This window comes from Hirundo rustica, chromosome 9, assembly GCF_015227805.2.
Source record: "Hirundo rustica isolate bHirRus1 chromosome 9, bHirRus1.pri.v3, whole genome shotgun sequence".
NCBI classification, from domain to species: Eukaryota; Metazoa; Chordata; class Aves; order Passeriformes; family Hirundinidae; genus Hirundo; species Hirundo rustica.
The window spans coordinates 23,977,676-23,991,194 of record NC_053458.1 but is presented as its reverse complement, the minus strand read 5'-3'; the positions used below and the strand labels follow the sequence as shown (position 1 = coordinate 23,991,194).

Sequence of the window (13,519 nt, the reverse complement as noted above, 5' to 3'; positions counted from 1 at the left end):
TTTACTTAAATGAAGAAAGAAACAAACCTGTTGAACTTAATGTAAAAAAGAAACCCCATTTATGAAAGACTGGCTTTCTAACTGGTGCCCTTGTACATAAGATGTTAGAGCTCTGGAATGGAGAAGTGTGCTAGCGTGCTGCAACAAGCTTTTGTAATAGTTACTGGTTTCAGCACTTCCTTGCGCCTACCAGCTAGAACACGATTAGAATGCAAGGAGACAGACTAGCAGATCACTAGAAAGCCACTGATTAACTGTCTCCATGTGTTAATGTGTAACACACACTAGATAAGTCTGAACAGTTTCCTTCCAGATTTTTCCCCCTGCAGCAACCACCACTGGCACAATAAGCAACTAGCTACTGAAGTGGAGCACACTTGCTCCAGCAGTTGCCACAGTACATGCAGATCTCTAGAAGCTGAACACAGAACTCCACGTCCCGGCCCTTTCCTTCTGGAACTCACCAATATCTCCCAGGTGGACAAGGCAGTGCTGGCAGATGTAGGAGCAGGAGCTGGACTGCGGCTTCACAATGGCGCTGGTGTGCGTCTGTTTATTGCTAATGATCCCCAGCTGGGAAGACTTCACACGGCACGGCAGGTCGACATTAAAAACTGTGCACAATTCCTGTAATAACTGCCAAAATGGGGCTGGGTCAGTAGCAGTTCAAGACATGCATTGGAAAGGTATCAAAACAAGTCACAAAACTAACAGAGAGCCACTCGGAGGTGTACTCACCACAGATGAGGTAACAAGCTCAAGTTACTGAAAGTGAGACTTTAAAATACATTCTCCAAATGGAATTCATTGTGTCCACTGTGTTCATCTGCACCATAAGAAAAAGCCCTGCATCCCAAACCAGTAAGCAACTCAATCCTCATGATATTTAAATCATCAAGGATTTATCAGTGGAGATTGACTATGGGAGGTCTACAGATATTGTTGGGTTTTATGGTTTTGCTTTGTCTTTTTGTTTGTTTTTTTTTCAGTAGGACACTCAAGAGGAGTAGGTTTTATACCTTGATGAAGTGACACTGTTCTCTAAAAATAATAGAAAGGAACATCTCTCCCCCTCCAAAGCAGCTTGTTCCAACATAAAAAACCACACCATCCCAACTTAAACTTTAGAAAGAAGCTGGAACATAACCAAGTTTGTAAGCAACACAAGGCAATACTAACAGTTCGGTGGCAGAGGCGTCAGTAAATATATGTGTTAAGCCAACAGTGAGACTCTTTCAAGTAGCAAGGCATCAGCTACTTGATCAAATATTTCAAAAGCTGACTGAATGAAAACCTGAACTCTGCCATTCTAATTAGAGCTTTTGAAGTTTTTCCTAATGGACTCCAGCAACTACTCTGCAAAGTAACGGCAACCAGAGAGTGAAGAGTGTTTGTTGGACTGAGTTCTAGGGTAAAAAATGCAGGTAAGAACTGACAGACTTTCTCCCAGCTGGGAACGTGCTCAGTTTCCAAATAAAACAGATCTGTAGGGCGGCTGCACTTCCAGATAAAGGCACAGAGAAAGCCCAAGGCCGACAGAAACACACACTGTCAACAAGATGAAACGTGATGCTTTTGCTTGCTGCAGAAGGAGGTTTGTGTTACACCTCACTCCCCTTTGGAGTTTACTGTCTTCATAAAGTAAACAAAAATCCTCAAATAAGAGAGATCTCACAGATGAAAGCAGGATAAAAGAGAGCAACTTGACATCTTCAAAGTCAGCAAATTAAGACAATTCATGCTCTTGTTCAAAGATGTCACTTGCAGAGGCCTCACAGATAGAGAACAGGTACCTTGGCTGAGCCAAGGCGTTGGACTGAAAATATGTTTAACTTCACAGCAAACAGAGAAAGATGACCCGGTCTGCAGTGTCAAACTCAGAAAGAGTAAAAATTCCCTGATCCACTGCAGGAAAGGACAAGGCTCTTGCAAGACAAACAGTGTAGATGGTAGAACACCCTTGGCAACCATGACAGCCGGTCAAACTGGCTGCTGCCAGCAAGCAGCTTTCCAAAAAGACAATACTGAAGGGAAAAAAGGGGGTAGCCATGAGGGCACCCCGGAGTTGGCATTGCAGATGTCTGGAATCCAACTAGGAAATGATACAGTAAGAATGACCTACTATGAGTGCTGTAAGCTGAAGACAGTGTAAATTAGCCATGACAAAGTTTACTCTGAACACTGAGAGAAGATTCAGTAACCACAATGCTGTTGAAGCAGACACCAAATGAGGGGGAAAAAGGAAAGAAAGGCAAGTTATCTTTACTAAGGCCATTATCATACACTGATTCTTGTTCTCCATAATGTAAAGCTGAAATCTAGTTAAATCTAACATAGGAAAGAGTGTAGGCAAAAGTATGTCAGAAATAAGTATAAGAATAGCAATCACACTCCTCTGGCAATTAACTGAAAACCTGCAAAAGATTCTTAGGCCGTGAGCACTCAACAATATAGTTTTGCTTTAGGGGAAGAGAAGTTCCAAGAAGTGAACTAAGTAAACTAACTAATTGTTCTAATTGTTGTCAAAAATAAAGACTTACACCTCGATGCTCATCAGCCACGTTAGGAGTCACAAGGAAAGGGCAAAGAACAAAACTTAAGGCCATCACACACATCCTATGCATCTGCATTTTCTGTACATATTTCTGTTCCTAACTTAATCCACAACCAAACTAATTATCCTTGCATATCCTTCACTATACAGGGAACAAAAAGGAATGAAGGCAATGGCCAACAAACATAGACATAGGACTGAGAAGCCAAATGGGAATTTTTAGAGAAACAGCAGAAAAAGAAGAACTAAGAGTACAATGGAATCATCAATTAACTCATCTGCTGGGCTTGAGGTTCTTTGTGTCGTCATTTCTCTAAGACGTTACAATTAAGAGACAAAATTCCTCACCACTGGTCACTGCAGAGTAAATGGCTTTAAGAGGGACTGTAGAGCCAGTGAAGGCTAGACCTAATAGTGAGAGAGAGGATTCACACAGGCAGTAGTTCAAGAAGGCAACAGATGCACAGTGAGAAGGCAAGAAACGGTGCAAAGAAGTATCATTCTACCCTTTCCTGTTGCTTTACGATCTCTCTGAGCAGTCACAGCAGAGCACAGTAAGAAATGGACCTTTGACCTTACCCAAAACAGTGGGGTCTAAAGCAGATTCTATTAGAAAAGAACTCAAATTGCACCAAAACAACTACCAAATGCACATAAGTTTCAGCTCAAGATTGATCAAAAGAAAGCCCATCACCAGCTCGGCAGACATCTCCTGCTGAAAGCACCATGGTTAGAAAAGTGCACTGCTCGATCCAATACAGCAGCAGTTCGAACAGATTTTACCCACCTAAAACTGATCCCCCACCCATCCTCTACTTTGTGCAACTCACCTGTGTGTAGAAGCCACTAGCTGCTTCTAAAAACAGAGAAAGGTTCGCCTGAACTTCGCTCCGATTCGGATTTGCTCTGTTTTTCGCCTGACCCTGGAGTGTTGTGATCTGATTTTTAAAGGCATGATTCCAACTGAAAATAAAAGAAGCATTTATCTTTTTACTTTGGAAGTGTCTTATGCGGGTGGCATAAGCAACAGGAAAGAACCGTTTAATTATATAGCATCAGACATGAATATTCAAATTCAGGCAACATTCAGATGAGAACAAATAACGTTAAATACAGAATAACCACCTTTCCTCACCTCTCACATCTAGGGAAACAGACCCTGATATATAAATATAACTAACATATATGTGTATATACATATATATATATATGTGTATGTGGCTTACACTAACATCATTACTATTTGCTTGCAATTGTTCTGTTTTAGGCAGCATAGAAATCCCTCCCTAAAACAAGATGTGGGGTACAGAAATGAGGGTTAAAAATCATTCAGTAACTGGAAGCATGGAGAACTCAGTCAGCCTACTCATCTGGCTTCCCTCAATGCTGAAAGGACCACATGCTTCTGTTAACTAAACTTATTACAACCCATGTCTGCACCTTAAATAACAGGGAATGGATTCAGAGCATGGAGAAAACACAGCTGGATCTTCCCCTGATTTGTAAGGCATCATGAGCAACTCATTAAGTTCTCCGCTGCTTATTCCTCCCTCTGCCCAGCTCTGCCTCACCAGGCTTAAAACACAGCTCTCCAGCAGCTACCCAGCTCCTGTTCGACCTTGTTCAAAGCTCCAGGTGATTACATCAGGCAAATTTCCTCCTTTCTGGAAAAGGGCAGACTTCAGCCCTTCCCTGATAGAGCAGACTGGTGCTCCTTAGCTTCTCCACCCCATCTGCCTCTCCAAAACCCACTCCTGCATGACATGGCTGCTTCTGAACTGCCAGAGGTAAAACACTAACCTACTGAATTGAAAGCTCTTTGTCAGCTCTGCAGTGCATTCTCGTGTTTCACCCACTGCACAGCTCTCACTTTAAAGGAAATAAGACAACCATTCCATAGGATACAATTGCTCTTCTGGAAGCTTCAAGGCTTCCTGCTCCCCAGCCTAGATTACATACATATACACAAATTCAATTAGGTACTTACAGGTCCTGCTCCACTTTTTTATCTAAAGCGTATTCCAAATCAGTCACTAGCATTTTTTGATATAAGTCCTGTAGAGCCTGTCTGGATGTCCAGACTTCTGCTGGACCCAGCTTTGAATCTGAACAAAAAAGAAAAAAAAAAAAAAAACCCAAAACTAAGACACACAAATTTATGGAGGTAATCTGATTTTTCACTCATTTACCAAATGAAAGAATAGACCTCAGTGTAAGATACATACCACCAAACACCTGCTTTTATCAGCTTCCTCAGAACAGTGAAATACAAGAACTACAGAGAGGTTGAGGGTTGAGTGCTCACTGATTAACTGATGAGTCTCCTACAACACCAGAACTAGATGTGAACAAAATCAGCAGCTGGCAAGTTAAAAAACAGGACAGGTAGGAGGATGTGGTTCTCCGTAAGTTTTTAAACTGCAGAATTTCTTGCCACTGGACAAATTTAGAAAAAATTCCAGTGTAGCCTGAAAATAATTAGCAGACAATAAATCCATGGAGGGATGCTAAATAGGACAATGCATGGACACATGCTGTTGGTATTTAGACAACACTGTGGGCAAGTCCTGCTGCATGTTTGCCATTTTATAACTCTTCGGTAGTCATCTGCTCTCTGTTGAGTGCAAACACTGCTCCCTGCTACTGAGCTACAGAGTCCAATTTCCCATGGCTTCTACAACCACCTGGGCTGGGGCTGCAGGAGCACAGGGGATGGGCCTCACCCCAGGGAAACCATCTTTATGCTGATGGCAGAGCCACTCCTGTTGGGTTAGGTGGATCCAGGTGGTTTTAATATTCCTATGGGGACTACATCAGCCTGCTACTTTCCCTACACCCAGGTGGCAGGCACAGTGGGGCAAAGGTTCATGAGGGAACCTACTTTTACGGCAGGGCTGATTCATTAATATAGACCATTTCAATTTCCCATTAATATATATAGCTTAAATCACAGCTCATAGCATTTTGCCGCATCTAGGGCTGCACTTTCACAACAGTGCTCAGATCAGCATTTCCTCACCCAGGTTCCTTAAAACCACCCAGATTCTGGCTAACCCCAAGTACAGACTTCCTGTGTTAGTCCAGCCAGGAGACTCAGAGAGAAGCAGAGACATGACCTTCATCTCCAAATGTTTACAACATCCAAAGTCAACTTCAAAAATATATATTAGGTACAGGGAAAAAGGGTACAGTTGTTCAAATACTATTTATTTACTCATATAATAAGAGGACAAGCCTTTAACATATGGTGACACACTTTGCAGAAAATTTTTAGGAATGATAAGCAAAAGGAACACAAAAAGAGAACAAAACCATGAACTAAATATTACTATTAAGCCAGATCAACAGCATAATAAAGGCAATTACCTGTCATGTCAGCCTTCAGGACTTCTGCCTGCCTGTAAGAAAGCAGTAAGACAATAAATTAGAAACAGATCAAAGTAACTGAATGGCGCTGAAGCACATTCATGCAATGGTGAATCTGCTTACAACTCACTCTGCTCTAGTCCACCCCATGCAGGATTTGAGCTACTGTTGTTCAACAGCATGACTGCTTTTAGTTCATCCCGTAACAGTAGTCAACTGTCCGCTTTTTCTTGCTTATGCCTCTTTCTGAACAAACAAACTAAAATTGCTTACATTATGGTTTATATTTTAAGCTTTTGTGGCAGCAGTGTCCTGCCAACATGAGTGATAATTACCTGGGAACTCGATACCAACTCCAAGTTGTCACTGGTGAAATGCAGGAGCCAAGAGTCAGAGCAGCACACGCTGCCGTCAGTGCCTGTCAGCACCTTAGTACAGCCCTCCTGCCCCCCATGCTGCACAAGTTTTCATAAGGAGAAGGGATAACACTGTGGCTTCCTCAATTACATCTCTTCCTTGAACTGCATCCCTAAAGTAATGCTTTGATCATTTTTCAAGGGAAAAAACCCCACAGTACACATCGAAAGAATGGCAACTACAGGTGAAGTACTACTATCTACAACTCCCACACTGAGCATCCTCTGCAAATCCCCACTGTTGGTGGGGGCTGGCAAATAGTTTCCCAAAAAGAGGAGCACTGGGGCAGTCCTCAATAAGTATTTCTGAATGGTCAGTGTCTGGCTGGAGCAGGCAATGGAGGCACTACAGTGAAGCACTGTGTCAGCAGCACATCAGCCTTCAAGGAGCAGCACTGCTGGCCTGTCTGACGGACACAATTAACCTGGGCTGGCAGAAGGGACATGAGGCTGCCTGGTTTGGACGTGTCCCTCTGCTCTCACTGCACCCAAGTGGTGATGCAGATTTGGAGAGTGCAAGCTTTCCACACGGGACATGGGATCCTTCCAGCATATGGAAAGCTCCCTTCACCTGCCTCAGAAAAAAAGAAAAACAAAACAAAACACACACACACACAAAAAAACCACCCGCCACAGATGGAAGACACACTGTGCCTAACGTGCATGTCAGATGCTCACTTGGAAAAGAATGGAGAGCCAGGAGAAAGCACCACCTAAATCCCTAAAGGGGCTGCAGAAACCAGCATACACTTTATCTTGCCAACTCTGTGAAGCTGCAGCTGCTCACAGTTTTTCAGTTTGTTCTGGCATCTAACTACTGGCCACAAATTATAGGGAAGGTTTTGAGGTCCACATGAGAATTAAAAAGGTATCAGAATAGGATATACATTACTAGGAATATGTAAATTGATAAGTCCTTTCACAAAATTTCTGTTTATTAAATACAAGCATTATCTGTAATGGTTCACCATAGCCACCTCCATCCAAGAAGCAATGGGATACCCCGAGAGCTTTAATTGTCAAGAACAAGTCAAAGACAAAAGTCAAGAACATCTTAATTGGTATTGGAAGTGAATCTGCATGTTCCTCACCTGATCCAAATGTAATGCCTTTAAGACAATTTCTTTCAGTTTGTTTATTTCAAGAAGATGTCAATATGGTTTTTTAACTCCTAAAAGCAGGGAACACTTGAAGAATCACAGAATTTCTAGGCTGGAAGAGACCTTCAAAATCATCGAGTTCAACCCATGCCCTAACACCTCAACTAGATCATGGCATTGAGTGCCACATCCAATCTTTTTTTAAACACATCCAGGGATGGTGACTCCTCCACCCCCCCAGGCAGACTATTCCAGTACCTTATCACTCTTCCCCTGAAAAACTTTTTCCTAATGTCCAGCCTATATTTTCCTTGACGCAGCCTGAGACTGTGTCCTCTCGTTCTGTCAGTTGCTGCCTGGAGAAAGAGACCAACCCCCAGCTGTCTACAACCACCCTTCAGGAAGCTGTAGAGAGTGATGAGGTCACCTCTGAGTCTCCTTTTCTCCAGAATAAACAACCCCAGCTCCCTCAGCCGTTCCTCACAGGGTTTGTGTTCCAAGCCCTTCACCAGCTTTGTTGCCTCCTCTGGACGCGCTCAACGTCCTTCCGAAACTGAGGGGCCCAGAACTGGACACAGCACTCGAGGTGTGGCCTCACCAGTGCCCAGTACAGGGAAGAATGACCTCCCTGCTCCTGCTGGCCACACCATTCCTGATCCAGGCCAGGATGCCACTGGCCCTCTTGGCCACCTGGGCACGCTGCTGGCTCATGCTCAGCTGCTGTCACCTGTACCCCCAGGTCCCTTTCCTCCTGGGCACTGTCCAGCCACACCTTTCCCAACCTGTAACGCTGCAGGCGGTTGTTGTGGCCAAAGTGCAGGACTCAGCACTTGGACTTATTAAACGTCATCCAAGAAGAGATAACAAACAACGCAAATTTTAGCTACTGTGTCAGGAGAAAGCTGAAAGCTCAAGAAGCACTTCTTCCTCATCCACACAGAGGTAACAAAAGGCACCTAAGTGATGGCTCTCTGTGGCTGCAGCCAGCAGGATGGGAACGAGCAGATCCTGCCCTCATGGAGCCAAGAAGAACTGAGGAGGGACAGGAATCTCCTCTGCATGCTGTGCCTCGGCAGCTGCTGCGCTGCTGACCTGCAAGTCCAGTCAGGCACAGAACTGTGGTGCTGGGACTTGGCAGCCAGCGATGCCACTGCTCCCAAGGAAAAGCTGACTTGCTCAGGTGCTGGAACCTCGCTTTTCTGAACAGCCAGCCAAGTTCCTACAGTCTGGCTCATGCTTCAAACATCTTCCAGTGCGGTGAAGGTCTCTGAGCTGAGAACACGATCTGTGCTGCCAAAGCCATGAATGATGAGGCTCAGCCCCAGCAGGACACACAGGACTGCACCCACAGACACGAGACCAGAATACTCTTCCAGGCACAAAGGCTCTGCCCTTTAAAAGCCAAGAACTGCTCCTCTCGAAATTACTTGTGTGGTACTACCTTCCACTAAGTATCATCTTTAAAGGGGGAAATAGTGCCTTTTTTCCCCCAGAAGTTTGTCTTCACCGTTGCCTAGAGAATTCAGATGAAGAGAATCTCAGCCTCTACATCAGTGCAACTGCTGACAGACTCTTAGTAAATGCAAAGACCTAATCATATGGCTAGACCCCAGCTTCTGCCAAAAAGACTTATTTAAAAACACTTGTTTTGGAAGAGAAGACTCATGGCTCACAGGACAAGAGACTTTAGCACCAAACAGTTCACGGGCCATAACATAGACTGCCTTGTAGAATTTATAAAATTGCAACAAGCAATACTCTAATTTTTAATAAAATGTATAGAAATTATTTCATTACTTCCTAGAGGCCAAAGGAATTAGGAAAGTAGGTCTAACATTAATATCCTGGTTCTCATTTATACCTAGAAACAATTTATTTCAAAGAGTTGCATTCCAAGCCGGGATAAGAGGGGGCAAGCCTAGGTACAAAACTTGTTCTGTGTCAGTGGCAAAATATTAGCAGAGAGAGAGGGAGGGAGAGAGGGAGGGAGAAGATAAGAAAGATGCACTGCCTGTTCCTTAAACTTCACAATGGGCCTTTGCTGGTGCTCAGGGACTCCTAGTGGGCACCGACTGGAGCTCACTGGTAACAACTAAAAGGAGTTTCTCACTCTGCCAATGGTTCCTTCTATCACGCAGCATTTTCAACAAGCCTTTTACTGAACCACTTCATACTGAATTTACAACAGAATGACTCATCCTGGGGCAAAAAAGATTGCCTGCTAGAAAACCTGGTAGGGCTTGTTTACACATTGTATCATTTCAAGAATATTCTCAAGTTCCTCCTTGCCCAGCGGGAGCATTTCATTCAGGCTTCCCTAAGATTTTTGGTCCAAAACCAAATAAAGATAAACCATAGTTCAAAAAATTGTATTTCAAGCATTTCCATATACCACCTTGATATATCATAATAGCTATTTTTTATCATTTCTTAACCAAAGATGTAGATTCAGCTCTGTGCTGTAGTCAAACTTTAAACTGAAATACAACTGCCTCCCACCCAATTCAGTAAAAACATTTGATAGCTAAAGCAATTTTAATTTTATTCATAAAACTGAAAAGCTTCCAAACTTTAAAACACAGGAGTCAGGACCATCCCCTGAGGTCCTAAAGATGTAAAATAAATAAAAATTTAAGTCCCCACAGAAGACAAAATAAACTTCTCTTAAGAACCTGAGATTATATAAAGTTCTGTTTTGCTGGAACTCAGAGGCTACATTTAATCTGGAATGAACCACTGGACTTAGCAAAGGAAGACAAGAAAGACACTTTGTTTTCCCTCTTCCAAGTTTTTACCATTCTTGATCGATTAAGTTTTCCCAAAGCAGAATAAGAAAACAAGATGTTTTCCTTAACCTGTAAGCACTACAGAAAGAAAATCCCACTAATATTGGGATGCCTCTCCTGTATATATATTTTGAAATGTTTACCTCATCACAACGAAAGGTACATCAAAAGATCATGCAGTCACACCTACTCTAACCCTACAGCAAGTTTGCTTCATTTGATGTTAAAATCATATAAGAAAAGAAAATACAGCCTCTTTGGTTAACTATTCAAGTTTTCCTCTTGTTGCCATCTGACTTCCAACTAGATTTGCATATCACTGAACAAATTGATCTATTTTACCACTGTCCCCAAAAGAACTGATTTCTGTTCCAATATTTGTCTTCAGTTCTGCTATAACTCAAAGCACTCACTTTCAGTGATCACAAATTTTCATTTCTGCATACACTAACCTGCATCTCCAATAGGGCCTTATCCATTCTACAGAAGCAGGGGTCTGCTAACAAGCTTCATTATCAAGCACAGATAGCCAATAAAATTAAACCCACCTTCTGAAAGCAGCAGTTTTGTGTTAGCCAGCTAACATCCGCTATTTCTGTAAGTCAAGCCTCACTTATACCACACCTCTCTCATTATCACATTGAGGATGTGCCAGGCATGATCTGCTGTGGCATGACAAATTCTACAAAAAATGTGGAAAACCCCAGACCTCACAAAGCCAACACAGAACTGCTTTCACCCTTCCTGAAGGGGCATTCCACCTGGTTTTCCCCTGCCACCATAAGCATTAGCGGCTGTATCAGTTCCCTCATCAAATCTCAGTAACACAACCCCACCCACCAAAGGAATTGAGATTTACATGACTAAAACGGGCAATCAATCCAGGCAGCTGGGCTTATAAAAAGCCATCAGAATCCAATGACATATTGTGTGATTCTAAAAACTAAGAAACATTAAATAGTCAGGAGTTCCACTCCACACAGAAATTCATACTCCTGCAGTTCTCTTTCCTGGAGGTGTGTGCAAAAGCTGTACCACAATGAAAAACACCTGCAGCCTAATGTGCCTTAGCAGGAGGTGACTGATCCCATGGCTCAGTAAGGGCACCACCAGAAAGTTTTCATTCTTTTGAAAGGGAACAGAAAAATACAGAGAATATATAGAATAAATGTGGGAAATCTTTCATATAGAATAAATGCGGGAAATCTTTCATTTTGGGTAGAAAAGGTAGATTTTCTATATTAGCATACTAAAAGTCAAACACACTTAAATTAATGTTTTAATTTCATTATTTCAATATTTGGCAAGGCTCAGACCCAGAAGGAACTTCAAACCAACAGCCTGCAACTACCATTTTAGATTTTCCTCAAAATAACAGTTATCTTCAACAAAAAATTATAATGGTTTTATTACTCAGTAGGTTTTTTTTCTTTTTTTGTCTGTATTTAAGCATACCCGTGCTGATTTAGGGCAGGTGGAAGCAGTAGGAAACACTAAGAGCATGGACACTGAATACTGCACAGCATATTTAGGCGAGATTGGTTGTTCAGAAGCTCCCAAGCACTGTAAGACATCATTCACATCTGGAGTTTAGCACTTCAGATGTGAGCAAAACCACTTGCTGTTACAAGTGGTTGACAGTTTTTTGGAAAATAAGTACTTTTCATTCAATTCCTAAGAGTTACCACTAACACTTGCTAAAACTGAAAGCTTCCTTTATAGTTTTTAGAGACTCTCTGGCTACCAATCCTTTACAGCTGGTACATTTTTCTAAAGGTTGGGTTCTGAAACATAACTCTGACTTCCCTGAACTGTTTTGTAGACAATAACTGTATCTCTAACTGTGACTTGTCAAAAGGAAATATTTTATAGCAATCTTAGGATTGTGCATAAGCCTAGATGGTTACACCTGAATAACAGCAGTAGCGAACTTGCGGGTAACCCTCATCTTTGATTTTTCCTCCACCCATTAATTCAACATGACCTGAATACAACAGGCTTCAGACAACAGCTCCTGTTAACAGCCTCAGTACCTTTTCCTGAAAGGGCAAAACAGATGGAATCAGGATTTCGCAGGGGTATATAGCATCCAACAAAGATTTTACTTATTAATTTGTGTACAGACTCTACCTACTCATGCATCAGACACATACTGTTAACTTCAACAGCTTTACCTCTAGAGAACAAGTTCTTAGGGTTTCAAACTTTCAAGTGTTGCCACCTAATTTAACTGACCAGTTTCAAACTTTAAAGTGTTGCCACCTAATTTAATTGACCATAGTTTGCATAAAGTTCTGGAATCACTTGCTTTGGGAGCTGGCAGGTTTGAGTGATGTCAGCTCTTACCAAGGTAGCAAGAGATTTTCAGGCTGTGGGTCATGGAATTAAACGTTCCATGTGCCTTGGAAGAACACTGCTAACATACACCAATGAATAACACCTTTAACAGAACAATCTTATGGTCAATTTTATATGCTAAGTAGCTTAAATCTTATTATTCCTCTTACAGGCAGCTGAAGTCAGGGTAGAGCTAATTTCCTTGACCTGCAGTTTAATCAGATTATAGCTATGGATCAAAGCCACAGAAACAAGTATTTCATCACTAGTTTAAAAAAAAAAAGGCAAACTACACTTCTGCAAGCAGATTTTAAAGCAAAGCAATCACCACCTGAATACAAGCCCCCTCCACAGGGCATCCTGCTCTATTCCTGTTCTCACTGTACCTGAGAAGGATGTTGAGAAAGTGGACACAGACACGGTATTTCCTTAATCTCGTCTTCCCTCATTCTCCTTTATTAGAAGCAAATCATAATAATCATCCTCAAAACACAACCACCAAAATCAACTCTTTCCAAGTTTGATCAGAGCTGACAATCCTCCTCCTTGGATAAGGGTAAAAGTACCCTTGCAGTCAATTTCATTTGAACTCATTTTTTCCCTCCAGTTTCATGGAAGTCAGTTTCTTTGTCCCAAGACTTTACAATTATATGCCCCAAAGGTAAAAGTGCTCCTAAGAGAAGTTAATGTGCTCTTAATCTCTGATTTAATCTGCAGAGAGGGAAATATAAATCTCCTACACTGCTCAGGCTTCTGGCATTCCCCTGCCTCCACTGGCCTCTCCGCTCTCCCTCTTCTTACAACTTGGAGTCAGAACTTGGAGCTAAATGCCTCAGAAATGGGGTCCAGCTGCAGCAGCAGCAATATGCCTGGATCTGTTCCATAGAACTCCAAAATTTAAGCCAGGAGAGTAACCTGAAAATATATACCCAACAACCTGTATTTTCCAGTTCAAGCAAG

At 42.3% G+C, this 13,519-nt stretch overlaps 1 protein-coding gene across 5 annotated transcripts in view; it reads right to left on the bottom strand.

Moving 5' to 3' along the window:
- Positions 1-13,519, bottom strand: part of SMG7 (SMG7 nonsense mediated mRNA decay factor) — a 52,718-nt gene that overhangs the window by 24,989 nt on the left and 14,210 nt on the right. For all 5 annotated transcript variants that reach the window (XM_040072618.2, XM_040072621.2, XM_040072620.1 and 2 more), the window contains exons 2-5: positions 5,921-5,952; positions 4,542-4,659; positions 3,385-3,517; positions 465-636 (exon numbers count right to left, since the gene is read on the bottom strand). In XM_040072618.2, coding sequence (XP_039928552.1) covers positions 465-636; positions 3,385-3,517; positions 4,542-4,659; positions 5,921-5,952 — 455 coding nt within the window. The remainder of the gene's footprint in view (positions 1-464; positions 637-3,384; positions 3,518-4,541; positions 4,660-5,920; positions 5,953-13,519) is intronic.